The sequence below is a fragment of the Pseudoliparis swirei genome, chromosome 6, assembly GCF_029220125.1.
Source record: "Pseudoliparis swirei isolate HS2019 ecotype Mariana Trench chromosome 6, NWPU_hadal_v1, whole genome shotgun sequence".
Classification (NCBI taxonomy): Eukaryota; Metazoa; Chordata; class Actinopteri; order Perciformes; family Liparidae; genus Pseudoliparis; species Pseudoliparis swirei.
The window spans coordinates 6,818,874-6,846,038 of record NC_079393.1 but is presented as its reverse complement, the minus strand read 5'-3'; the positions used below and the strand labels follow the sequence as shown (position 1 = coordinate 6,846,038).

The 27,165-nt window shown below is 43.6% G+C and overlaps 1 protein-coding gene across 1 annotated transcript; it reads right to left on the bottom strand.

Moving 5' to 3' along the window:
• Window positions 1–164: 164 nt before the first annotated feature.
• On the bottom strand, window positions 165–22,124 carry ptdss2 (phosphatidylserine synthase 2). Its single transcript, XM_056416356.1, has 13 exons — window positions 21,924–22,124; window positions 21,115–21,493; window positions 16,087–16,188; window positions 11,867–11,949; window positions 9,761–9,828; window positions 8,727–8,858; window positions 7,819–7,869; window positions 7,092–7,205; window positions 6,028–6,146; window positions 5,661–5,775; window positions 5,272–5,417; window positions 3,689–3,874; window positions 165–2,248 (listed from the first exon to the last, which is right to left on the bottom strand). Exons 2-13 carry the CDS (start codon window positions 21,333–21,335, stop codon window positions 2,095–2,097), a joined length of 1,491 nt encoding a protein of 496 aa, XP_056272331.1. The 5' UTR covers window positions 21,336–21,493; window positions 21,924–22,124; the 3' UTR covers window positions 165–2,094.
• Between the last annotated feature and the right edge of the window lie 5,041 nt (window positions 22,125–27,165).

Below are 27,165 nucleotides of genomic sequence, written 5' to 3'. Positions count from 1 at the left end.
TAAAGTACAGCCTTTCCAAAAGTCCCAATTAACTCAGAATGCCATTTAAAGTAGACTTTGTATTACATTTTTTTAAAAAATCTTTAAAAGTCAAGTACAACCTTTCCAGGGATCACTTGTACAACACACTGGCTGCTGTAAACATAACACTCAGCAGACTAAACTCAGATTTCAGTTTATTTTATTGAAAACATTATAAAATGATGTGTTGCAGCAGCATTTTTCAGTTTTAAGATCTTTATGATGTTCACATTTACGCAAGTTGAAAATGGCTTTTACAGCAAGCTGCTTGAATGATGTCGAGGAGACGTCGCCCCCGTGTGGCCGCAGGCGGAACTACACTGACAAACAGGAGACGTCCCATTTCTCTTCCACCGCTCATTAAGAATTCAGCTTCTGAGTTCCATATTCTGTCATTTCAGACCTGATGTGCAAATTCATGACTCGGGTTGGTTCAAGCATGGACACAAAGTAAAATGAACGGATCCGTAATAAACAGGCGCTCTCGTTTGACATTCACGAGAACATTACTATATCATCATAGTTTACGACAGGACGACGATGGAGCGGTTCAGACGCCGTCTGGGACGACAAGTGACGCCCAGAAGCCGACAGCCGACTAACTGCCACGAGGCCCCGACAGGACGGAGACTAAAGCTTTCTGGGGCCGGAATATCCAACCGGGCTAAAACACATTTATATCTTCAGTTGGACTTCGGCGTTCCTTTTTTTTTTGGGGAGCATTTGTAACATTTTAGGCTGCAACTAGCTAATCCTCGTTTAATCTATAGATTATTTTCTAAACTAATTTTGTTTGTATATAAATTTAAAAAGGACAATTTCCATTTCATGATCTATAGTCCTCAAATATCCCGTTTGATTCTCAGTCAATTGATACATTTAACAAGTATGTAAGTGGAACTGACTGAGACGTGGAGGCGCCGCATGTTGGACACCAGGACGTTTGGCTTCGATGGGCCAAATGACCGCTGAGATTTTTTGGAGAATAAAACTGGACGCCGACATGATCCTGACGGCTTTGGGGACTCTGCTCGAGTTGGAATGAGAAGGAATATAAACGGTTTCACAGCCGTCTGAGTGGCTTTTATGGCTTCAGCCAGAAAGGGATCTAAACTCCACAGAGCGGGAAGAGGATGGATCACATAAACCTTAACCTAACCCTACTCGGATGATAAGGCTGGTTTCCAGTAGTTTCCAGCTGATTCAGATGAATGACAGATCTTTAATTCGTGTTAAATTAAAATAATAAAAGAAGCATTTGGCATTAAAGATATTACCTTCACGGCCTGTAGTGACTTAACCGGCGGAGGAACGGCCAGATCTCCGCCCTCCGTTACTTTGCTGCATCCTGAGCCGCGGCGGCTCGTCTTTCTAGAGGTGTGATTGTCCTGGATGTGTTCGTTAGAGTCAGTCCCTCGTTTCACAAAAAGGAAATAGAGTACAATCTAGTGTTCATAATCGATTCATCACGAAGAAAATAACACGAGGAAACATGGACAAATAGCAGCCAAACTGCAGCCCGTATCCAGAGTATAAACAGCAGGTAAAGAACCAGAATACGGTGCATGTTGGTTTGAGGGTCGAGGCGTCGGCCGGAACCTGAACTATAAACTAGACCCAGGAAAAACAACAACAACAACCGTCATGAAGCAGGGTCCAGTCTAACTGCCGATTGGCTCTCCTGTCGCCAACGTCCCGTCACTGAACATCAGTGACCGACGGCGACAGAGCGAAGCGTATTTACAGTGGCGGCCATGTTTCTGCAAGACACTCGTCTCTTTTAACGTGTGCGACTCAGATAATGGAGGAAAAAAAACTGCCGTCTATTGTTGGTCACAAGTCGACTTCTACTTCCCTGGTCACCTATAGCCCTCCTCCTCCATCTTTGATTCAACGCTTCTTTTCTTCTTCTTTCCCTCATGACCCCGACGTCCCAAAATAATGTTTTAATAAACCCAAAAATGTGTCCGTGTGTAATTTTCACCAGAAGCAGAATGAGGTAAATCCCTGTAGTAAGACAATAACTGGCCAATTCTCAGAAAGAAAAAAAAGTGCACCCCCCCCCCCCGGTCCTCAGGACTTCCTCTGCCGCACCGTCTCCGAGCTGCCGTTCAGTTTGCTCCGCCCAGACGGGGCGGCCGCACTGCCGTTGCCCAGGGGGCGGTCCCTGTCCTCGGGGACTTCCTGTTTGCGTTGACGGGTCTCTTTGTAGCGCAGCGTGATGTCCCTGTGGGAAGACGAGAGGACACGCCGTCAACAGAAAAACTACTTTGGGAACTATTCATGAGAACTATTTAACGTGTTCAAGCGGTGCCATGGCGACACATTTACTTCCTCTACAGATAAAGATGAGCTCCCTCACCTTCGCTCTGAACAAGTCATTATACCTCTTTTACACAACTTTCTCTTTCCACCATGAAATGCATCATCGTGGAGAAAAGCCGGACGTCTTCTTTAAATTGCAAGCATCAAAAACGTGTCCATGTCTTTGAGGGATCATGCACGACAATAATATTCTATAGGTTGTGACGAACCAATGAAAAGGTCAGATTTTGAACGTGGCGGTCCCGTTTATGTCTCTTCTGTATCCCTGATGAAGACGAGGGTCAGTTTGACCTCATTGACGCTCCTGAAGTGAAACATCCCACAATACTCCCCGTGGTCGGCTGCTGCCAACGCCGAACAACTGGGTCAAATAGAACTTGCAGATAACTTGTGTGTGTGTGTTTTGAATTGTCAGACCGTTTGCAGCAATCAGACAGAATGAATATTTACCTTTAAAAAACAAAACAAACCTTAATCTTCATAGGGGCTGAAGACAGCCTTTATGTAACCAGAGAAAGCTACAATAAAAGACATTTAGACTCTTGGAAAATAAGATTTCACCCAGGTAACTACGGCCCGGCATGCTCTAGTGCCGACGCCCTGCACTGGTTTTCATTCTGACTGGTGTGTGTGTGTGTGTGTGCGTGTGTAAACATTTCCTCTGGCTTTCTTTCAATGCGCTCCTACCGACTGCACGAGCCGACTGTTTTCTGCATTACATAACTGACTCCTGCAACTGAGAATCAAAATGATGTGAAGGGAAATGCTAGAAATAAAAAAAAGATGACAAAATTCACCACAGCAAAAAAAGAAGAAAAGAAAAGCGTGTGGACTGATGTCGGTGTCGTCGAGAGGATCCCAGAGGTCTTGCAAATATAGCTATGGATCCAAAACAGTGACGGTTGAGGGGGAAATAAAACCGAATACAACACTGCTCTCCTATACCGACCTCAGAGGACATTACTGCTGAGCATGAGCAGGAAGGGGAGGATACCAGAAGCTTAACATGCTGGGAGGAAATAGACCAGAAGCTTAACATGCTGGGGGGGGGGGGGGGGGGACACGACTCAACATAAGGGGGGAATAAAACCACCAAAAGATACCCGAGATATATTGCTGCATGAGGTCATGAGGGGAAAAACATATTTAATAAATCCCATTGGATGGGATCAAAAGCTCATGAAACCATGTTTATGAAATTATTTATTGAAGCCAGTGTTACGTGTGGAAAAAAAAAAGAGAACTCCTCCTCCTCCTCCTCCTCCTCCTCCTCCTCCTCCTCCTCCTCCTCCTCCTCCTCCTCCTCCTCCTCCTCCTCCTCCTCCTCCAGCCCACTTCTTACCGGAAGAAGAACCGCCACAGGGTCCAGACGAAGATGAGGACGATGCCCAGGAACCAACACTGCGTGATGAAGAAGGGGATGGGCAGCATGATGGTGTTGGGATCGTACTTCACCACGATGAGGAACTCCGTCACGGTGATGGCGGCCACCAGCCACGCCTGCTGGCCGAGCTTCTTGTGGAACTTCCTGCACGGAGGACGACGAGAGAGAGTCGTTTTGGAAAAAGGAATTCCCGACATTGTTGTTGACTTGTTAAAAGGGAGTGCATTAGTGTTTCCATATTTGCCCGGCGTGCAGAAATGCTTCCTGAAGGCGGATGTGATAAGCGAGGAGTCACTCGGCTCCAGGGAAGGCTTCCCAGACAACACGCTCGCATCACGCATACGATACAAAACACGGCCCTGAACGAGACGTACGAGGGTTAATGGCCTCCAGAGAGAACCAGCACAGGCTGAACGTCCTCATCCAGGAAGCAGAAGCAAAGAGTCCCTCTGTGGAACGTCGACTGGAAGTTATCCGCGCTCGTAGCACGGTTCTTACACATTCTGACCAGTGGGTTTCCAGGACTTTAAACCAAATGTCCACGACCAAACTGAAATCTCGGTATAAACATGAACAATTTGGAACATGTTGCGTATTGAGAGCGGACGCCGGCTTATATTTTGAGCGTCTTTCTTGAAAAAAAAACATTAATTATTTTAAACTCCGCGTAAATGAACATGTGATTATAGCACATTTCCGTGACTTTTCCAAAACTTTTATGATTTACGTTTTTTTCCATGACTATTCCAGGCTTGGAAATGACCATTTTAAAATTCCATGACTTGTCCAGGTTTTCCACGACCGTACGAACCCCGTCATAGGACGTACTTCTAACCGTTCGTCCCCTCGCAGCGGATGCTTATTGTTCTTCTTGCTTAGGAATGTGGCGCCGTTTTGGAAATTTAGTAAAGTAGGCAGCGAGCACCTGACTCAGAGTCACCGATAACCTGACAATTTAATTTAAATTTCTTTAACCAGTAAATGCCTCATTGAGATTAAAAATCTCCTTTAAAAGAGTGTCCTGACCCAGACAGCAGCAGCAGCTCATTACACAAAGCTTCAAACATACAACTTAAACCAGTGACAGACAATATAAAAAAAGAAAGATTTAAAAAAATGTAACACGGCATAAATAAAACCAAAACTAAGCCTCAAGTCATCGTAACCCAGTTCACACAGGCGCTCACACCTCAGTCAAGGAAAACATCCACAACCAGATGAACCTTCCTCCAACTCTTTCAATCTATTTTTAAAAACACCGAGAGAGAACCGGCTCCCGTGGACCCAGATCGGTCTTTTTAATGCTAGAGAGAGATTTGTTGCTGCTATTTCATGCCTGTGATTGATGATGGCGATGTCTTATAGATGCATGCATCTTCTCAATGTTTCCACTCCTTGGAGTTAGATACCGTCTCTGGAGCATTGAGGTTCAGAACTAATCTTAAGGCTCTTGCTCACCATTGCTCCCATTATACTTGATAGTGTCTGCGACTAAATACGACGTGAATAACATTTATAACTTGCATCTCGCCGCTACTCACGGGTCGTCCATGAAGTCGTAGATCTCCCTCATGGCGACGCCGCCCACGTTGACAAAAAAGACGAGGCGCAGCAGCACCAGGTAGTGTTCGGGGGGCATCCACAGCACGAACTTCAGGTAGAAGGTGTTCAGCTCCGCCAGCAGGAACTGGGAAAGGAGGAGATCAACAACAACAAAATAAGTATATCAATGAATACTCAAGTTTTTAAAAATCAATCCAAAATGACAAATGCAGAATCCGTGTAGCTGAGAACAACGGGATGTCTTATGTAAGCTCAGAGCGCATAGGAGTACTTCCTAAAGTTTCACTGTAATTGTCATCATGACAAATTGTCCCCTCTTATCGTGTCGGTACAAATAAAAAATAAATAAAAACAGGATATTTTTTACCATAAAGATGATGCCTAACACAGCAAGCCAGCGTCGAAGATTTGAAGCAGGCTTCCACTCAAACTTCACCCAACTGTACGGAGTGAACTGGAATGCAATACGCTTTATCTTCCCCCTGGGAGAGGAGAGCAGAGGGGGAGGGGGGGGCGGTTAGAAATAACACCGATATGTCAAATTTTCAACAAAAATAGTCAACATCTTTAAACGTGAACATCATATCGGTCGCACAATAAGTGTGGAGTTAAGTCCAAGAAACATGCTTTGAATACATTTTTTAAAAAGGTTGTGTTTTCGCTCCTTTAGGAGTAGAGTGTTGACAGCAGACAGTGGGTTGATCCCAGTAACACATGGATGAAACCAGTCGTACTTGTATGAGAGGATGTTCCACAGGCCCTGCCACTGGTACGGCTTCATCGACAGCCAGGCCAAGGTCTTCATGCCGCAGTAGATCCCCAGACCGTTACACACAAACACATCCATGATCCACTGGAGAGAAAGACACACACACACACACACACACACACACACACACACACACACACGTCAACCGTGATCCACCTGCACAAATTTAAGAGATTAAACCTTTTCTTAGGACTGCGTAGGTTTGACAACAGGAATAAATCCCCGGGAGGGAAAACATTCTTCTCACAACTTGATGTTTAGTGACAGTGGAAGAAAAGCCCGGCCCCTCACACCTTAAAGCTGACCAAACATGTCAGACAGTGTGTGTGTATATATGCGTGTGTGTGTGTATATATGTGTGTGTGTGTGCCAGGCCTCATTACTTAATGTACATCCTCTGAGGCCCCCGAACGTTGTACAGAATCGTTTCCTTCTCTTAAGAAATGCATACAATATACTGTAGAGAACCATTAAGCATACACTTGTACTATAGTCCATACTTACTGGTAATAAGCAGTTATGAATCACAACTTAAGTCATTGCCTCGACTTTCTATTGACGCAGTCTACCGTCCGCAGCCTGTCCTGCTTTAATACCTATGGACCTTTTATTTGTCTGTTTACATTCTACTGTTTCGCTCTATTGCTTTACGATAGTGTCGATAAGATTTCCCTTGCCACCACTCGTTTGGCTGCGACCGCATTAGTTTCCCGCTGGCACAATAAAAAAAGGTCCTTATCATTCAAACAAACGACCACTTTAATTGCTCCCTTAAATCTCAATCGCAGCATGTGGAGAATACTGCCCCAGAAGGCATCAGGGTATTAAAAAGTACGCATCAGCTCAGAAGCACAGTGACCTTTGCAGGCGTGAGCGTCGCCGGTACGCGGTGAGACGTGGACCAATCGGTGCTGCTGATGTCTGCAACTGGTCAAAATGCAACCGTGTTTTTTGTTGACTATGCTGGGGTTTGTTCACCCCACCGACTGATTCTTCAGTAAGCAGAGAAGCGGTGACATGCGTACGTACGTGGTCCCACCAGCACTCCGAGAAGTTAGGCAACTGGTGCTCCAGGCTGTATTCCAGGAACTCGAACATGACACTGATTATCATGCACATCCACCAATCGCGGATCATCAGAGTCTGAGGCAGGAAAACAGAGCGGGGAGGGGTGAGCGACTTGCTTCACGGAGTGGGAATAGGTCAACAAGAGGAGGTCATTGCGGCAAATGCAAAGAGCGGAGCGGCGCTGTCGATCCGTTTCATACACCAGCAGAAACACAGAACATTTTAAAAATGGGAATCAGCCAATACATTAATAACACATGAGTTGATAAAAATACCTTGCTCTTCATTATAATGAAAAGTGTGTAATCATTGGCTCATAGATATCACGAAAGCAGTTGAGCATGGGACATAAAAACAATGACCCTCTTAATAAATAAATATATAAATATATATATAAATATGTGTCGTTTATAATATATATTTATTTACAAATATATATATATTTATTTTATAAATATATATATATTTATAAATAAATATAAATATATATAAAAATAAATTAAATATAAATAAATATATATAAATAAATATATATATACATTAAGGAGGGTCATTGTTTTTATGTCCCATGCTCAACTGCCTTCGTGATACATTTTATTAAGTGAAGCAGGTGAAAAATCAGAGAGGCCATTCTTTAATAAATTATTGGACAATAACCGTGTCGTCGATGTAAATTCTTCATACATACCTTAATATACCACCCCAGGAAGTGAGCGGGAACAAAGCCGTCGATCTTGTCCTGTAGAGACACCAACAAGGTCATTTAACACGTTGTTGACAAAGTCTGCACGTTCACACTACATTTTCACTTTTTTAAAGTGTTTTACAGACCAAACAACAAATCTGTAAAAATAATCAACAGCTGATTCATTAATGGAAATAATCATCAGTTGCGGCTGTTTACTAGATGTGTTTATGTTCTCATTAAGTTCATCTAGTTCACATTGGAACCAGAAACGAGCACAGCGAGTACGCGGTCCCTGAACACAGCACGGCTTGGCTGGGCATCATAAAGCATCCAAACCCACTTCTCCACTCCGTTCTTCTTTTAAACATTATAGTTCAGCCACATTACATTTATATACATTTCCTTTCCCCTAAAACTCCAAATAAGCTTTTTCTCCAACAAAATATGTGGGTAGAATTTGACATTTCTAAAAGGTTATTCACATACGTTGGCTAGCATGTAGTGGAGAGCTTGACCCACTCTGACTGAAATCAGGCCAACAGTAGAGGTGTGGTCTGGGAGAGAAGGCCCGGTTCTACTGACGGGCTAAAACCTGCACCAGACACAAGCTTCTGGAGCCGGTCAGCACACAGCCACACTAACTATGAGTTTGTGCGTGTGTGTATGAGGGGGAGAGAGAGAGAAAGAGAGTGAGAGGGGAGGAGACGGGGAGGGAGAGCTAGAGTCAAAAGGAGAGTGATTGTGTGAATGGATGAGGGAGAGAAACAGACTCATTAAGGCTGCCATGCTATGAGAGATGTGGGTCTTTTTCGGTTTTTAGTCATAATTGAGGGCAAAGTTTACCACAATATAAAAAAAACAGGACAGAGTCGGAAATCTGTGACATCAAATTTAATGAAACGTCTTACCCAGACGTTGTGGAAAGGGTCGATGTTGCCCGGGTCGTACATGAGGCAGTTTCCTCCATAGTCGCGCTCCGGGAGGGGAACCCCAAGTTTGGGGTCGATGTACTTCAAGACGTCTCGTCCATCGTGCACCGTCTGGATAACGGGGCGAGGAGGAGCAGAGAAACCATGAGCGCTTTTATGGAGACATAGAGCCATACTAACTTTCCAGATTAGCATATTCTGAATACGGAAATATAAATAAGGAAAGCCAGTATAGTTAGAAACAACAATTTCTATCAAATCTAAAATTATTTTAGCTGTACCCGTGTAGCACAACAAACATTATTCACTGTATATCACATTTAAAATGGTTGTAAAACAATGTAAACAAAAAAGATAAATATATATAAAATCTATTATCAGCTTTAATGTACATTCACTCTTCACCTCAGCATTTACTTTAAAAAAAGGTTCTTTTTTTTGCTTAATGACACAAATTTAAAGACATTTTAAAGTTTTTAAATGGAGCATTTCACTTTTTCATGTTGCTTGCTTGAGTAAAGAAAGATGACTTAAGCATTTAAAACTTTTTTATCAATGTTTAAACCCGATTAAGACACAGTTTGCCAACTGTTTTGTTATTTTACAGGGTCAGTCTGGCTCAGGGACGTTTTAATACAACTGGAAGAGAAAAGAGGCGTCCAGGGGTGCAGATGTGAGGATCACAGAGATTGGTGCAGAACTCTGAATATAATCCAGTGTAATCCTACTTTTAAGATGTCTGTAGGTACTTGTGTCTCAGGCTCTAGCAACTTCTTGATTTAAACCAAGACGTTTTTGGGAAAAGGAAAATTAATCTGCTGCCTTGTTCTGGGAGTTTAGATTGCGTCACTAAAGGTTCCAACACCCGAGAAAGACGGGCATGTGCTGTAATCAGACCTTTTTTGAAATTTTACGTGAGCATGCGATTGCTGTATGTTTCCCTTCTCCATCGATGAATGTTGACGGTTGAGCGTTTCAGCCCGTCAGCGTATTAATGCCATCAACACACCAACCTGGAAGAGGATGAAGATGAGGAACAGCTCGTAGACGACGGCGACACAAAGCCAGAACCTCCAGTAAGCTAGAAGAGAAAAGAGGGAAAGAAAAACAAACAGGACAAAAATCAAACTCCGGCTGGTTAATATGTCATCAAACTAATCACAATAATCTCAGATAAACCCAGGATATCGGGACTGTGGCCTCGCCAAATAGATAACAAAGATAGCGAAAGGGGAGGGCAATAGCGAGTGAGATATGCAGCCAATGGCAGGACTTGGACCCTCATACAGAGAGGGAGACCATCTGGGAATGAATATGACCTCAGTGTGTTTCTGTGTAAAAGGCTGCATTTGAAGATTATTAACAGTCCAGATAGAGTGCGAGTGATTCTTCATCGACACAGACTCTGTTGCCATGAAGGTGATGCAATACTGAAGGATTTCACAACACATAACTTGGTTTTTTTTTCATTAGGAATACAGCAAATTTCAGCAATTGAGTCCTCCAGTCAGAGGCATCGGGATAATCTGGCTTCTATTAAAGCTTCATCTGTACTTTTTCCGAATATAGCGATGTGAGAGGACTATTACTGGATGTGGTAAAAGCCTGAATCTATCGTAGCATTACCGTGTTATTAATGACCCACAAAAGTAGTTTGAATTAAACGGACGCTGCCATAGTAATTTCTCGTGGATTTTAGTGTCTAATCTCCCCGGGGGGGGTTTCCCTGAGGAGATGAGAGTTGTAAATCCTAAAGTCCGTCTGGCTCTTTTCCCATTAAACAGATCAGTGGAGTTTCAACACAAATGCAACAAGGTGAACAACAACTGGACCTATTTGGCTTGCTCAACGGGCCAAGGAGTGCGATGCAATCAGTTCACACACACACACACAAAACTTGTGTTTAAGTCCACAAAGGGAGAGGGCAAGAAGGCAGTAATGACAGCAGCAGTAACCTAAATTATTGTCTGGCCGTTCCACGCCTCCAATAACCAACAACATTCAGAGTGTGAGTCTCCATTTGACCTCCACACCATGTCGTCTTCCTCCCTCCCTCTCTTCCTTCCGTCCTCCCTTCCTTCCTCCCCATCTGAAGTCAGTGGGAACATGTTGTGCGATAGAGGAGATGCCTCTTTTGCATAACTGACCTGGTTAAAAACCTAAATAGCAAACTACTTTCACGAACTGCACGTCTATGAATAGAAGCATCCGTCCCTTTAAAGAATGCAGCAAATTAAAGGAACAGTGCGTGACATTTCGGGGGATCCATTTGAAAGATACGGAATACAATCGTATCGTGTTTTGAGTGGCAGTGGAGGCAGAAATGGGACCAGAATGGTTCCACGCTCGTTGTTGGATGGCCCTTTTTCTGCATTTGAACAGCAGCTCTCTGATGTGTGGGAGAGGTTTATGTGTTAAGCTGGGCTCAGAATGCCCTGCTTAAGGGCATCGTTTTCATGTTGAAACTATGAACAGCACTACAGTCCTTTATATTGCAGTTAAAGGCCAGTGGAGTCGTCAACAACCATGTGTTTATTTTATTCTCTGCTTGGAACCAGCCCCTGCTATGAAAACACTCCACCTCCTTTCATTTATCCAGATGTCTCCCTTCATGTTGACGATTCCATCGAGTGAGCCATTGTCTGTATTGATTCTGTGCACTCAGAGGATCTTCATGTTATAGTAGAAGCCATCAGGAGATCCTAAAATGTTGCTATTGATCGAGACCGTGTAAACAGGCGCTCGGGTACTCTTACCCCTCTCGACAGGATAGGCAGGAGAAAAATAATGCACCATTAAAAAGTCTGAGTCAACACCATCATCGGGCTTTACAACAGTGTAACGTTCCCGTCAATTACTGGAATACAATTTTTAAAAAATCAATTTCTTAGTTTGTAAACAAGGTTTTTTTTTTTTTTTTTAAGGAATGGAATAACACAAGCTTGACTGACTCAAATTCTTTTAAATTGATCCTGCTTTGCACAAGATGTGTGCTCATGTTCTGTAGGTTTTAAAAGCTGAGAAAGAAAATAAACCCGGCATTGCTTTGATTGAGATACTGCGCATGGGAGGAGGAAGATGAAATGTTGCCATACAACTGGGAAAAGAAGCATTCTTACCCGGGTGTGGTCTGGTGAAGGGTCCATCTTTGGCTTGTGTCACTCCAAAACAGAGAAACACCAGGATGCTCGCCACAATCCCCCTACGGGACCACAGGTAGAATCACAGGAAGATTACATTTAAGGCGGCGTTATACGATACGAATGGTACTGTAAGGCAAATCCTACAAGTTTGTGTTGCGCTCTCAAGAGCAGCCGCCATTACTGCAGTGGCAGAGAACTGAACTTATGCAGAAAGGGAAAGCAGAGCCGTTTGATTTAACACATGACGTCTATTCATTCAATTCAATTCAGTTTATTTGTATAGCCTAATTTCACAAATTACAAATTTGTCTCGGAGTGCTTTACAATCTGTACACATAGACATCCCTGCCCCAAAACCTCACATCGGACCAGGAGAAACTCCCAAATAACCCTTCAGGGGGAAAAAAGGGAAGAAACCTTCAGGAGAGCAACAGAGGAGGATCCCTCTCCAGGATGGACAGAACAATAGATGTCATGTGACCAGAAGGACAGATTTAGAGTTAAAATACATTCAATGAATGTGACAGAGTTCATATTCATCTGTCCATCCTGGAGAGGGATCCTCCTCTGATGCTCTCCTGAAGGGTTCTTCATTTTTTGTGAGGTCCTGGATAAGGGATGTCGTATGTGTACGGATGGTTAAACCCTCTGAGGCAAATTTGTAATTTGTGATATTGGGCTCTACAAAATAACCTGAATTAATCATTCTGTGTGAATGGGGAGATTCTTTAAAAAAAAAAAAAAAAACACCAGCTGGAAATTGTTTATGACACTGAATTTGGGAGGAAAATAGTATGTAAGAAAACAGAGCTATGCGGGCAAGCATCTCATCATAGGTCCTGGCAGGCGGACCGCCCTCGCTGATTGGCCCTTTATTGGCAAAACGCTCAGAATGTGGTCAAAACATGAGGATTTAATAATAACGGAGCTCTAGCAGAATAAAATAAATTGTGGCTTTTACTTTTCGGAAGCGTCCGTTGGATGTTGAAGCTGCTGGTAAACGTTACAGCCCAGAAAAAAATGGCCAGCTGTCTTTTTAAAAGAATTTTTTAAAATAAGTTGATGATTAGAGATATAGATATATTCAACATGCTTTTTTTGTCTTGGCAAAAAGGGAAATACAGAGTCATCAGGATTACAAGAAAGGTGCCAATGGTGGCTTGTCTGCTTCCTCCTACAACCTCGATGTGTTCATATTTACACAAACAATAAGCAGACAGTGTCTAAACGTAGATACAAAGCAGGAAGGGGGAGGTATTGGGACACCATTTGATTTGGCGACCCCGTCCCAGCTGCTGACCATGGATAATTACTACCTATTACAATTCCCTCTTAGAGATTAGACCAATCTGAACCTTCTGCTGTCGGGTCGAGTTCCCTTTAATCGCCGCTTCTGAAAACCAGGACACAAGCCAAGGACGCTGCCCTGAACCTAGAAATGAACAGCGGAGGTTTAGCAACCGGACGCACAATGCGATTCCAGCTCGTGCGTTGCCAACAATGGGTGGGAACATAAGTGTGTGTGATTCAATGATCGTGTGTAGGCGGGAAAGTGAGTTCACGTGACAAAAATAGTGTGTAAAAATGAGGGTAACGGTGTGTCGACTCGTGAAAGGGACAGATTATTAAACGACCAGTTCACGTGAGCCAGTGAGGAGGAAGAAGAAGAACTAGGCCAGCTCTAAATTCAATGAGATGTTTGTGTGTTTTATGGTGTTTCATGGAGTGATATCAGGCCACATCCGCAAAACAAATTTCTGACCAAAGTCAATTAAATCCAATATAATGCATTAAATCAGTGGATTTAATCAAGCTTTTAAATTTCCACAATGAGTCTTGAAGTAATTGCTGACCAACATGGGGGTTTAGGGAATAGAGAGGACCAGTAAGTACATCATAAAAGAACCATGGAAATGTCCTAAAACCCCGCTCTGGAGAAACATCAGCAGAGCGTTCTTGTTCTTCGTATCAAATGTATCCACAACTATAACCAGCCAGAACCAAAATTAGCCTTTGCATGACCCACATGTGGGGATATTTGTCAAGCCTATTAACATAGAATCCACCCAAAAGGATAAATTCATACAATAACTCTTTTAAAGTTTTTTACATCTTGTATGCAGTTTTATTTATTTATTTTTAAATATGGGAACTGTCCCGAACGAGCTTCAAGTACCACCAACTTCAAAAGGGCCACATTCCAGGACACGGGGCTCCCAACCAGGGAACCTGGATCCCACCTCAGCCATTCTGCATTCACCTCAAGTCTCTCTGCTCCGTACGTGTAATGTTCTGTGTTGCATTTGGTCCTCTGTGTTGAAAGATTAAAGGCATGAAACCTTCTCTCCAAACATCAAAACTAGAATGGGCACTCGGTAGAGCGCATACCTTCGCATATCACAAGATTGGGCATTGAATTATGAACATTTTGGCATTAGTTGCATGCCAATTGGACACAAATGTATCGTGCTATGGTAAAAAAAGATTTTGACCTTTCCATGACCTTGACCTTGGACCCGATTGATCCCAAAATCTAATCAAATGGTCCTCGGATGATAACCAATCATCCCACCAAATTTCATGCCATTCAAGAAGATTTGACCTGTTCATGACCTTTGGCCTTGACCTTTGACCCGATTGATCCCAAAATCTAATCAACTGGTCCCCGGATAATAACCAATTATCCCACCAAATTCCATGCGATTCGGTTCAATACTTTTTGAGTTCTGCGAATAACACGCATACAAATAAATAAATTAAAAATAAATAAATGGCGATCAAAACATAACCTTCCGCATTTTAAATGCGAAGGTAATCACGCGCCTCTGCCTCATGGTCATCGGCGTTAACTTTTTCTGTGAAAAGCTCCGCGTGGTCTTGGAACAGGGCCAGCTTGGTGCAAGGTGAACGCTGCCGAAGAGGCGAGCGCTTCCATTCGAGTCGATGAGTTCAGCGCCTCGTCCTTGTTGCCGCATGGCTTCATGCCAAATGCTTTTCCAGGGGAACTCTTAAACTGCGGCGCTTATTAGCTGGTTTTGTCATGCGACCTATTTATCTGGCTTTGAATGTCAGTCTGACATGAGCCACAGAGGAGTTTTCATCACACAGACATGCACAATATTTGAAATGTGGTACATTTCTAGTTATAAAAAGGCTGGAAGACAAATCTAAATCTAAACCTAGCACGACTCAGAATTAAGAATAAACATTGATGTTGATTGCTAGTCAGGGTTTTTCCTGCATAGAGAACAGGGTTTTGATAAAGATAGCGGAAGGATTTACGTGACAACATCCGGTTTTGCAAAGTTAGCGGAAAGAACCACGTGAAACAACATCCGTTTATCAAAATAAGATGTCGACAAATCATACACGAACATATACAAGTAAACAATGAACTGATTTTGTATCTTTAGAGATCGTTTCTGAGATTTAGCTTAAAATGCTAACATTAAAACATTTTTACTGTACCAAGGAAGAGTTTATAAAAATAAGTCTGACTTTTGTATGTTAAAAAAAGTCCTTTATATAGATTTCGCCAAGAGTTCCAGGAAATGAATAATGCAGATGTGTTCCATACATATCTGAAATCCCCTACAATAGCAATCAAATAATTTTAATGTATCAATTAGGACATTTTTCAAAGTAAAAGTCCTAAATGTTTAAAGAAATCGGTAATTTCTTTAATGTTTGAGGTGCTTTATATATGTATTTCCTCATATTCCGAGGCAATAATGCTACACAATAAATAGAATGCTTCAATCAACACCGTGATCGGTTTTATCGGATCGGCAGATACTGATTTCAGTGATCGGTGATCGGCACCAAAAAACCTGATCGGTGCATCTCTAATTGTCAATCTATTAGCCTATCTATTTTAGCAAAATGATTTCCTCAAGCATTGCCTCCATTATTTATGAAAAAAAAAAAAAAACCATAGATGTCTGCTAATTACGGTGACATGGCAATACAGACCGTGCTCCCCAAAAAAAAATTGGGGAAGCACCGAAGACCCATTTTGACCCAGGAAAAACCCTGCTAGTATAAACAAGTTGTCTCTGAAGATAAACAGAAGCCAGATTATTCAGTCAAATCAAAACGCCTCAGTGGATTAAATGGACTTTCTTTGGGCCGCCTACTGGTCCCTGCAGGGTTGTTGGCTTCGGCGACACAGGAAGTGACGGGCGCAGCCAACTGACCTCTTGGTGTTGTAGGTCGTGTCCTGGGGGGTTTCTTCCAACAGAGTGACGTAGACCAGAACACACGTCAATATGAACAGCACTGTCACAGTATGGGCGCGCCTGCAGAAAATAAAATAATAAGAGGGAGAGAAGGAACAGAGAGAGGGATATTAATAACATTTATTTTAAAAAAAGAGGAGAATTTGATAAAAGCCAATGGAGAATGAACAACAACAACAGAATCAGCTGATGAATGTCTGAGGTTACCAAAGGCAAATGTTAGCAATGTAAATTCACTGTAATTAGTGCAGAGTCATCACTTTAGTCATTGCGAAACAAAGCAGACCCACGGTTCTTACACATTTGGACCAATGGATTTCCAGGACTTTAAACCAAATTTCCACGACCAAACTGAAATCTCGGTATGAACAAGAACAATTTAGAAAATGTTGTGCGTTTTTGAGCGTCTTTCTTTAAAAAAAAACATATTAATTACTTTAAACTCGGCGTAAATGAACATCTGAATATAACAACATTTCCATGACTTTTCCAAAACTTTTATGATTTAAGTTTTTTCCATGACATCTCCAGGCCTGGAAATGACCATTTTAAAATTCCATGACTTCCAGGTTTTCCATGACCGTACGAACCCTGTAACCGAGGCCTTTGTCGTACGACGCGTACACGCTGCCGTGGTTCACGGTTACAGCCACGCAATCTGTGGTTTACCTCAACTCGAGGGGAAAAGATGTGAAGTCCTGGGACAGGGATGTCGTATGTGTTCAGATTGTCGAGCCCTCTGAGGCAAATTTGTAAATTGTAATTTTGGGCGATACAAAAGCAACAGAATTGGTTGCTTTATGTTTCGCAGCCAATTTGTTGTTTTTGTACAGCTTTTTGCAGAGAACACAGCAGACGTAGTTTATATATCTTTCATCAGGCTAGCAAAGCAATGAATAAACATGAAACCATATCCCCCAGCATGCTCCGTGACATTTGATTGGCACAGCTACCCTCTGGAGATTGACAAAAAGTTGTTTCAGAACACATACAGGATCATTATTTGAGTTTACTTAATACAGCAATAAAGCAGCAGTGGAAAAAAACAACAACCGGTATTTAGTTTGACCTCACTGCCGTCATACATGAACTCGAGAGTCTGAGTCAGGGCAGCGGCGCCCGGTGTCATGAGCGTCGTCTCCCTGTTCCACCTCCGTGCCCAACCTGTTGGGGAGGAGTCCCGGGAGGAGGCCCGGCTCCTCTCCTGCCTGACAACCGCACAACACCACCGGGAGGAAACGGCCACATTGGAAATACCAGCCTGGCAGAACTGCGCTGCAGGCTAAGCTTCACTGCACCACGGAGGTTGAGGATGAACGTGCAGATAAAACAGGCAACAGGTAAATATACGGTCCAGTCACCAATCATATGGTCTCACGTTGGCCCGCAGTGCTGAGATACACTCGGCAGACGATACCGAGCTAAAGAAATCAGGACTTTTACATGACCCAGTATCCTCGATTATCAGTTTCATATATTTTTACCACGGCAGCTTCTGGTTTCCATGATCTCTATTTGTAATAAATCAGTTTCACTGGACTGACTCACAACATTAAACAGTTACAAGCCTCAATTTTCTTTTACTACTCCGACTTATGAATTCTTCTGCTTTGACAAAACGTTTTCAAGAAAGTAGTCACTGTGCACAAAGCATTTCTCAGAAGACTCTTGGAACGGAAACGTCTGGGCAGCGATGCTATTTAGGGAAAAATCCAAAGTGGTGTGCCAGCACAACATTTGGCGTCATCAGGCGGACTTCTATTTACGGGTCTCTCCAAGCTATTCCTCTTTTTATCAATAAAAAAACAACAACACTTCCCTCAACTCCAGTATGTGCTAATAAGGCAGATTGCATGCCACATTGTTACCTTCCCAACAAACAGCATGTCGGCATAACTTATTGTAAGTCGCTTTGGATAAAAGCGTCTGCTAAATGACATGTAATGTAATGTAATATCTCAAACACTTGTGAGGCTCATAATGAGCTTCTCCACGATCAGAAACCCACCCCAACATGCCACCTTTTCCACACCGACTTCCTCCGTATAAATGCTGATGCGTGTTTGACTAACACGCACCACTCTATTCAGTCGAGTTAACCATGTTCAGCTCTGGGAAGACAAAAAATGCACATTATGGTTTAATTAAGAGGGTAGTGGTTGGCCTTAGTCTCTTTTTGACAACATATAAAACTCCTGAATGTACATTTCTCACGACTTGTGGTGCATAAAGAGGAAGCTCTAAGATGCGACACATGTTAAATAAGAAGTACCCCTTTTTACATGCATGCAATATTAGCCCATATCTATCCAGGGCGCCGACGGCTCGATTCTAAGGCAAACATTCTCCATTATCAGTTCTCGATTACAACAGAGTGGGCGTGCCGACCGACCACCGAGAGGCCAAATACCTGACCGGCAAACGCAAACAAATCTCATGCAGCGTTAACCAGAGATGGTCAAATTGTGACTAAGCCGAGCTGGCGTCGGTCGAGATCATTATAAAGTTGCAACACCCAGGGAAACCCGTTAAGGCTATAACATAGTAATGAGATATTCTCATTAAAGTGTCTCTTGGGGAGGAGCGGCCTCGGGTGCCATCAAAGACACTAGATATCTTTGCAGATTCCTAGTGCCCCTCGCTTTACACACACAGCAGAGATGAGACGTGCATACACTTACTCCGGCGTAAATATCCCCGGAGCGACAAGTTGAAGGGCCATGACGGCTCAACGTTAAAAAGGCTGCATGACGTCCGTCATCGCAACACCTGCATCCCGCACACGCCGAACGCACTCCGTCTCGACCGTGTGCGTCGGTGACACTCGCTCCTCCGGTTTACCGCATGGCCAGGATATCCGTCTCGACTTCGAAAGCCGGCGTGGATCTCTTTCTGCTGAAGGTGCAGGTCGGTTATTGGCTTGTCAACAGCTAAGCTCTGCGGCTGGATGTGCAATGTAAGCATCAGTAACCGACGCACACGGTGAGTTCTACCGCTGGGGATGAACACACACTCTCTGTGAAATAGCACAGTGTGAGGAGGGCTCTGTTGAGGGTGAACACCAGGAAAGCTGCAGGTCCAGATGGCATATCTGGGCGAGTACTGAAGACCTGTGCTAACCAGCTAGCTCCAGTGTTCACCACAATATTCAACCTCTCCCTGGCTGAGTCCGTGGTCCCCGCCTGCTTCAAGAGATCCACTATTGTCCCTGTGCCCAAGAATGCTTCTCCAGCATGTATGAATGACTACCGACCGGTGGCCCTCACCTCGGTGGTCATGAAATGCTTTGAGAGGCTGATAAAGGACTACATCTGCGCCTTCCTCCCTTCCTCCATGGACCCGCTGCAGTTTGCTTATCGCCCAAACAGATCCACAGATGATGCTGTCTCCCAGGTACTGCACACCACACTCTCTCATCTGGACAGCCAGAGGTGGTCTATGGGACACTGCTGTTCATTGATTATAGTTCAGCTTTCAACACCATAGTCCCTCCAGACTGGCCGGCAAGCTGATTGAGCTGGGACTGAACACCCCTGTGTGCTTGGATCCTGGACTTCCTGACCGCCAGGCCACAGGTGGTCAGGGTGGGCAGACACACCTCCAAATCCCTCACCCTGAACACAGGATCCCCCAGGGTTGCGTCCTCAGCCCCTACTGTACTCCTGTACACACATGACTGTGTGGCCAGGTTCAGCTCAACACCATCATCAAGTTTGCGGATGACACAGTGGTGGTGGGCCTGATCTCCGACAACGACGAGAAGGCCTACCTGGAGGAAGTTGCTGATCTGTCACTCTGGTGCCAGGACAACAGCCTCATCATGAATGTCACCAAAACTAAGGAGCTGATTGTGGACTTTAGGAGGGTACAACAACAGAGGACGTACTCACCACTGGGGATTAACGGGACTACTGTGGAGAGGGTGAGCGGGTATAAATACCTGGGAGTCCACATCACCGAGGATCTGACATGGTCAACAAACACAGACACTCTGGTGAGAAAGGCAAGGCAGCGCCTCTACCACCTCAGGCAGCTGAGGAAATTTAAAGTTTCCCAGAGGATCCTTCAGTCCTTCTACTCTGGAGCTGTAGAGAGCGTCCTGACAGGAAGCATCACAGCCTGGTTTGGCAACTGCTCCGCTCAGGACAGGAAGGCTCTGCAGAGAGTAGTGCGTTCGGCTGAACGCACTATTGGAACTACACTCGGCACCCTGCAGGACTTGTACACCAGGAGGTGCAGAACCAGAGCCGGCAGGATCATGAAGGATCCTCACCACCCCAACAACAGACTGTTTCAGCTGCTGCGGTCAGGCAGGCGCCTCCGTAGTCACGCTGCAAGAACAGAGAGACTGAGACGGAGTTTCTTTCCTCAGGCCATCAGGACTGTGAACTCCGACCTCACCAGGACCCCCACATAGACCCACACAACTGCCCCTCTTAGGCACACACACACACACACACACACACACACACTTACTGTAAATATTGTGTTGTTTTTTATTGTAAATAGTGTGTACTTGTTGCCCTTGCACATTCCTGCTGAGCATTGCCACTTTCATTTCACTGCACACCCTGTGTGTGTATGTGACAAATAAAACATCTTGAATCTTGAATCTTGAACAGCCCGGGCAAACATTTAGCACAAACTCCCTCGATGACTGGCAGCCCTCAAGACCTCGGTGACTCCTTCCTATCGTTTTACATGTGAATGTTTTCACCCAGACAGCTCGACAGTGGGTTTACCATTTGAAGATTGGAAACAAGGTCACAGTATTTTGCTGTGATTAACGGAGGTCACCTGCCCCCCCTGTCTTTCAGTTCACCTTGAAAAGCTAAACGAACAGTGTTGTCATTCACATTCCTGCAGGAACTGGGATTCTGTGAGTATTTTTTCTTCTTCTCGACAACAAAACAATGACCTTACGATGCCGCCTGCGTTTCATTATTGAACGTTTGCACCGGGTGACATTGTCAGATAAACACTCACCAGAAAAAGGTGTTGGTCCCGTCGTCGTAGACTTCGCACTCGGTGTTCCTCCGGTGGATGCTCTCCCTGGACGGCTGCTTCATCACGGTAGGTCTGGCGCTCGGACAGCCCGGCTCGGCCGAGACGTGGTCGACCGGCTCGGCGGCGGACCCGGATGTGGCGCACTTGCCGGCGGCGTTGACCGCGGACAAGCCGCTTCTCTTCGGCTCCGGCGTCGTCATTGGCTTGACCCACCAGCACTCCTCCTCCTCCGCCTCCTCCTCGGCGCTTTAAACGGATACCGTGCGCCGTTTGTTTTGGTTGGGTGTATCACTTGGCCTGGCTCCCGTGTCAACTCATCCGCGTGTCAGCCCCCGCCCCAAGTCACTATATCAGCATCCTGCGGTAATCAGAAGGGACATTTAAAAAATAATAATTAAAAAAGGTAAATAAAAGAGAGAATAAACCTGGAATATGCGGTTCCTGCAGACCAGCGTGAGGCGCGTAGTTAGCCAATAACTCTTCTCTGACGCCACCGATTTATAAATATCTCCGTTTCCCCGCAAAACAAGAAAAGCACCGCGATTTAAATGTCGTTTAATTGACGGCGACACTAATTAGAACAGCTGCACGCGCGACCAGCGCGAGGTGCTAGCCCGCGTGAGCGACCGTTATACGTGTTGTGAGCTAGCGAAGCTAAATTAACAGACAGGCTTGTAAAACCGCCATCGCTCAAGACGCCGTGTTAACAATTCACCGGTGTGAAATGTGTCTCTACGTTAGCTAAGCGGGAGGTTTTTGTGTCCCCGCCATAAACTAGCATTACGTACCAGTTGAATTCATGGGATTATGACTGGAGTCCAGATGATCTCAGGAGCTACTGACTCTAACGTTACATCAGCGAAACCCCAAATGGTGCAAAACGCTTGAAATCCGTTTTGCCAGGAGAAAGAACAACAATTCAGAAGTTAACACCATCATACTTTGCCTTGTGACTTCCTGACACTGTTGCAACTAAAAAGACTAACCGCTCCAGAGCGTTGACACTCGGGTTACACTTCAGACACACGTCACGTGGGCACGGAGTGTATTTAAAGTCAAGTTAACGGCAGCAATAACGCCATATCCGGTTTAGTTTTTCACAATACAACACACTCCCCTAGTCTTGACGTGTAAAGCGCATTATTTTGAAATCACAATATTCAACACGGAAGTGTAGCGTCTGATACGTTACGCAACTCTATTGTCGTGACAGCCTGACCTATCTGGCTGGTTTAGTTGAGGATTTACTATATTTCTTTGTAACAGTTGGTGAGTTAATATTGCAGTTTTGTAATCTCACAGTAACAATAGGTAACGTCGACATGCAAGTGTCATCGTCAACATGTCGCCGTTTAATGGGTTAAACAGCAAAAATCCGTCTCAACATGTTTTGTATAATTTCTATGTCGTCACTTCCGTTCGGGGTACGCCTCATCAATCGTAATTAACTGAAAGCTCTTTAGACATGATAAACAAGGAAATGTGCAAACAGAAGGGGAACAAAGTAATTACGTCAGGGCAAACAAAACAAAAAGTAGTTTATTATTATTATTTTCTTTTTTATTTGTGATTTTGTAATTGTAATTACAGGGTAGTCAAGTCATGGTCAAGTTTGACATTTCAGTTTTCTCTAGGATTGATTAAAGAGCTATAAGCACATCATGTGCTTATAGTCTGTTTATTTACAACTTGGCAACCCAACTATTGTTCTTAATAAGTTTTGTCTTTCTTTCCAGAAACATGATTCTAGCACCATATCACAGTGATCACAACATTTATACTTGAGAAATATAGAGATTCAAAGACTTACTGTCCTGTAAGAAGCTCAATATCTAATCTCATTCAGCCAGTGTGGTATAAACTCACCCAACGGTCATCAACAGCTTGATTTGCCTACTTTCTGTTCTTCAACTATTGTGAGAGAAGCTTTCCATTCATAACTTTTCCTTGTGTGTTTTAAAAACGACTGCCGTGGGTATAGCCTCTTAAACCACCACCAAATTAAGTTTGTCAAAGAAAGAAGAAAATCCCTCAGCTGACAGCACATGGCAAAACCACCTTTATCTCGCTCTGTAACCAGAGAGGCCCGAGGTCAAAAGAAAAAAAGATCTTCTGCATTGAAGCATTTTCCTTTTGGAAGACTTAATACTTTTACTGCATCTCGATTTAAATGGTTGCACCTTTTACTTAACTTAACTTGGCCTGTTTTATATTACGTCTTACATTCGATCATCATGGCCTATGATGAATCGTTATTTATTTATATTTAAACCTTCATTTAACCAAGTGAATCCCATTGAGATTAAAAATCTCTTTTTCGAGGGTTACCAGGTCAAGACAGAAACACAAACAAAAAAATACAGAACAAGACAAGTTAAAAGAAACGAAAAGTTAAGACACAGTGACATAACAAAGTTAATTTAAGAAACATCGACATTTTGGGGAACCTGCTTCCATTTTAAATAATGTTCGTAATTATTATTATCGCTATAATAGGATTGAAGTGCTTTTGCACTTCAATCAAGTTACTTTTTTTCATATTTTTATATTTGGGTTCGTTTTTACACATTGCTTTGTTGCAATTTGTTGACCCTTTGAGGTCCTTTTGTGAAAAAGTAAGATAATGGAAAGAAACGTGTGTGTGTGTGGTTTCCACTTCTATCTCGTCTACTTTACTCGCCAGAATTGCAGAAATAGAAGTTATATTCTCTCTCTGTGCATTCATTTTAGTGGAGAAACCACCCATGGTGTCTCTTCCACTGGCAATGTATCCAGTGCATTAGACACACACACACACACACACACACACACACACACACACACACACACACACACACACACACACACACACACACACACACACACACACACACACACACACACACACACACACACACACACACACACACACACACACACACTGAAGGTCATAAACTGCGAGGAGAGAGGATTGGTTGTTCCAAAGGTCGGAGAAGCCCAAGGCTTTAAGTATTATGTTTATAATGTTTGACCTTATGGCATTTAAAACACTTAGCGTTCAAAAACAAGAAAAAACCTTCGTATACATTTATTATTCCTAAACAAAGAACAGTATTGCTCTTTGATTACAAAGAAATATAAAAGCTTTAAACCATACACATCTGCCCTTTTTACACACCATAAAATGGAGCTAACAGTAATGGCGAGGCACCGCTCAAATTCAAGAGCGAGCGAGACAATAAAGTACACGGCATACAGTCTTATTTTGAAAGGAACAGCATGTGCAAACAGTGCAGAGCTACCTTCCCGTCATTTATTTCAATTTGGGTATTTTCGGCGTTTCTCAATTCAAAGTACACGAGTACAGACTTGTGTTCTCTTGGAGTCTGGACTTGGGAGTCTGGTCTTGGGAGTCCAGACTCCGGAGGACGGGAGAACGGGAGGACGGTCTTTCTGCGATTGGAACAGCAGCTGACTTGATGACGTCACCACATCAGCTGTTCTTGTTCCTGAGTTTACTCTAATTATTCACTGTAAAAAAAAAATTACAGTCAAATAAACAAAACATCCTAAAATGACATTCCGTGACTCAACAACAGTAGTATTTATAAAAAATCAACTCTCAGTAGTTTATTTTCTCCTCCGCTCCTGTTTCCGGTTGCTGGTGAAATGCATTCTGGGATATCTGCTGGCCAGAGTACGCACAAGTCTCCTCTGATGCATCCTCCGGAAAGTGGGAGGATCAAGTCACATCCGGGCATTTTGACCGTGCTTTGCGAGAAGCGAACTTTGAATGTGAACATGTACTCGGGCTGAGACTGATGACGTTTCACGAGTCACGAGGACACAAGTAGAGGAAAGTACGCACAAGTACGCATATTGAGAAGCGCCGTTTGTTTCAGCTCAACGAAAACATTATGAGAGCTATTTTTAACCGAGCAACTATATAAATCTTCAGAACTGGTCACAGGTTACTTGTCAGAGCATGTTTGGGCTGAAACTTCACCTCACTTGGAGATTGATTTAGGAAAATGCGACAGCCAGTGTATAAAGGCAGGCACGTGCACAGACATTTTGGGGGGCAGGTGCTCAAACCACAAAAAAGGGCACCCATCGGCAAAATTATTTTTATATTGATCGCTGTAACTTGAAGTTAGCAAGTAATTGAAACACATTGTGTCGTGAGAGGACATGAGAGCTAAACAAAATGAAATTCTTTTCTTTTAACAATTAGTTTTTATTTACAAAATAATAGGAGCCAAAAATGCCATATAATAAACAACTTACTAACCTCGACCGCTCGGTCATGCCGGGAAATATCAAACCTCTGTAAAAAAGTTATAAAGCCTCAGTCTGATATTTCCCGGCATGACCTCACTCTGGGTTAGTAAGTAGTTATTACAAGTGTTTTTTCTTGCGTTTACTCTTTTCACCCTCTGCAATGCTCATACAAGATTGATCTTTGTAAAACTGGAACAGACAAAACAAAGAGAAACATACCACATAAAACAATATGGTACAAGAATTGCATTCATAGTTTAGCTGCAATTTTATAGCTGTGAATTCTTGTGACATTTATCATAAAATTAATTAATAATTTCAACATACTTTCGAAATGGTCTCAATAGCATTTATACAACACAAGGAAGATGCCTGCCTGTATATCTCTCCCTCTATCTGTTCATTAAACGTGACGTCAATAAACAGTTGGACAAGGCTGTGAAACCACGGATTTCGTGAGTTTGATGTGTATTGTCTTAGGAAACGTCGGACCAGTTGTGACGTCACGTTTTCAGCAGCGCTAATGTTGGCGTGGTTAATTTATCACCAAACAACGTCAGGGGACAAACAGTCATTACCTGTGTGTCTGATGCTGCTGGTCAGAGGAGAAGGAGGTGCAGCCGTTTGGTCAGTGGCGGGCCGTGGGCCTGGGGCCTGGGCCTTCAGTGAGGTCCTACACAGTCCCACCCGAATTAATCCACCTCTTATTACTATCATTATGATGCCATGGCTCTTGACCAGGGCTGCTCAATACCTCGATCGCGGCGTAGTATTGGTAGATCGCATGACATTTTAAAATTTTTTCTCTATAGCACGTCTTTGTTTATTTATTAAACTAAACAGCCGTCTGATGTTGATCGTATCTACACAACAGCATGTCATTTCTCTCGGCTCTCCGTCTCGCGCGCTGCAGAATGCGTGCATCATGACGGAGAAAAAGAAGAAGAAAAAAGTCACTTGCACTCATTTTTTCACTAAACAGGGCATTGTCGCACCCAAAGCAGATTTCAAGTATATGCTCGACCAAATCGACATCTTCTCCTCCTTCCGCCATTGTGGGTTGAAAAAACAGCTTTGTAGTCCGCGAATTAATTCCTTTATCAAATTCAGTTTCCTAGTTCTGAGGTTTTGCATCTACCTGCCCATAGGACCCGCCTCTCAATATTGGTAATCCAATCAAAAGACGTGCAGCACTCCGCCTGCTAGCTGGCTCCTGTGCGGTTCCGGGGCCTTCTCAAGGCCTAGAGGAGCCAACTCTAAAGCTGATTGGTTGACACAACATTGTCATTCCCATTCACTTGAAGCTACCAGCGCCCGCAATGTTGATTCTGAAGGCCTACGGGCAGATTTTAGCCCCTGGCAACACACGATGGCTGAATATGATTGGATAAAAGATCTAACATAAAGACCAGCCCTCCAAATCTCAACCTGGCGCTGGCAGCAGCGCAACCAAGAGGAACGCTATGAAATTAAGAGAATAACTCTTACTCTGGGGAATAATTGAATACATATTTGTGGGAAAATATATTTAGAAAAAAATATATATTCTGATGATGTTTAGGCCAGCAGAGAAGGCCTTGCTGGCCCTGACGGCCCGCCACTGCGTTTGGTGTGGCGCGAGGAACACTGCGCTAGCAGAGCACCAAGTGGAGGGGGGGCTCGTGAGTGGCACGGAGCATGTTTGGGTGAAATTCTCACAAGAACTCAAATAAATGCCCCGTCGGATATCAAAACACATTTGGTGGGACTTGACAGAAAGAGTAACTTTTA

Bases quoted from the DNA above. Each gene is read 5' to 3' on its own strand.
- ptdss2 (XM_056416356.1), bottom strand. From the start codon at position 21,335: ATGACGACGCCGGAGCCGAAGAGAAGCGGCTTGTCCGCGGTCAACGCC. The intron at 5,776-6,027 runs GTACGACTGGTT...CTCCTCTCCCAG, and splicing joins TGGAACATCCTCTCATACAA to GGGGAAGATAAAGCGTATTG. The intron at 3,875-5,271 runs GTGAGTAGCGGC...TCCTCCGTGCAG, and splicing joins TACGACTTCATGGACGACCC to GAAGTTCCACAAGAAGCTCG.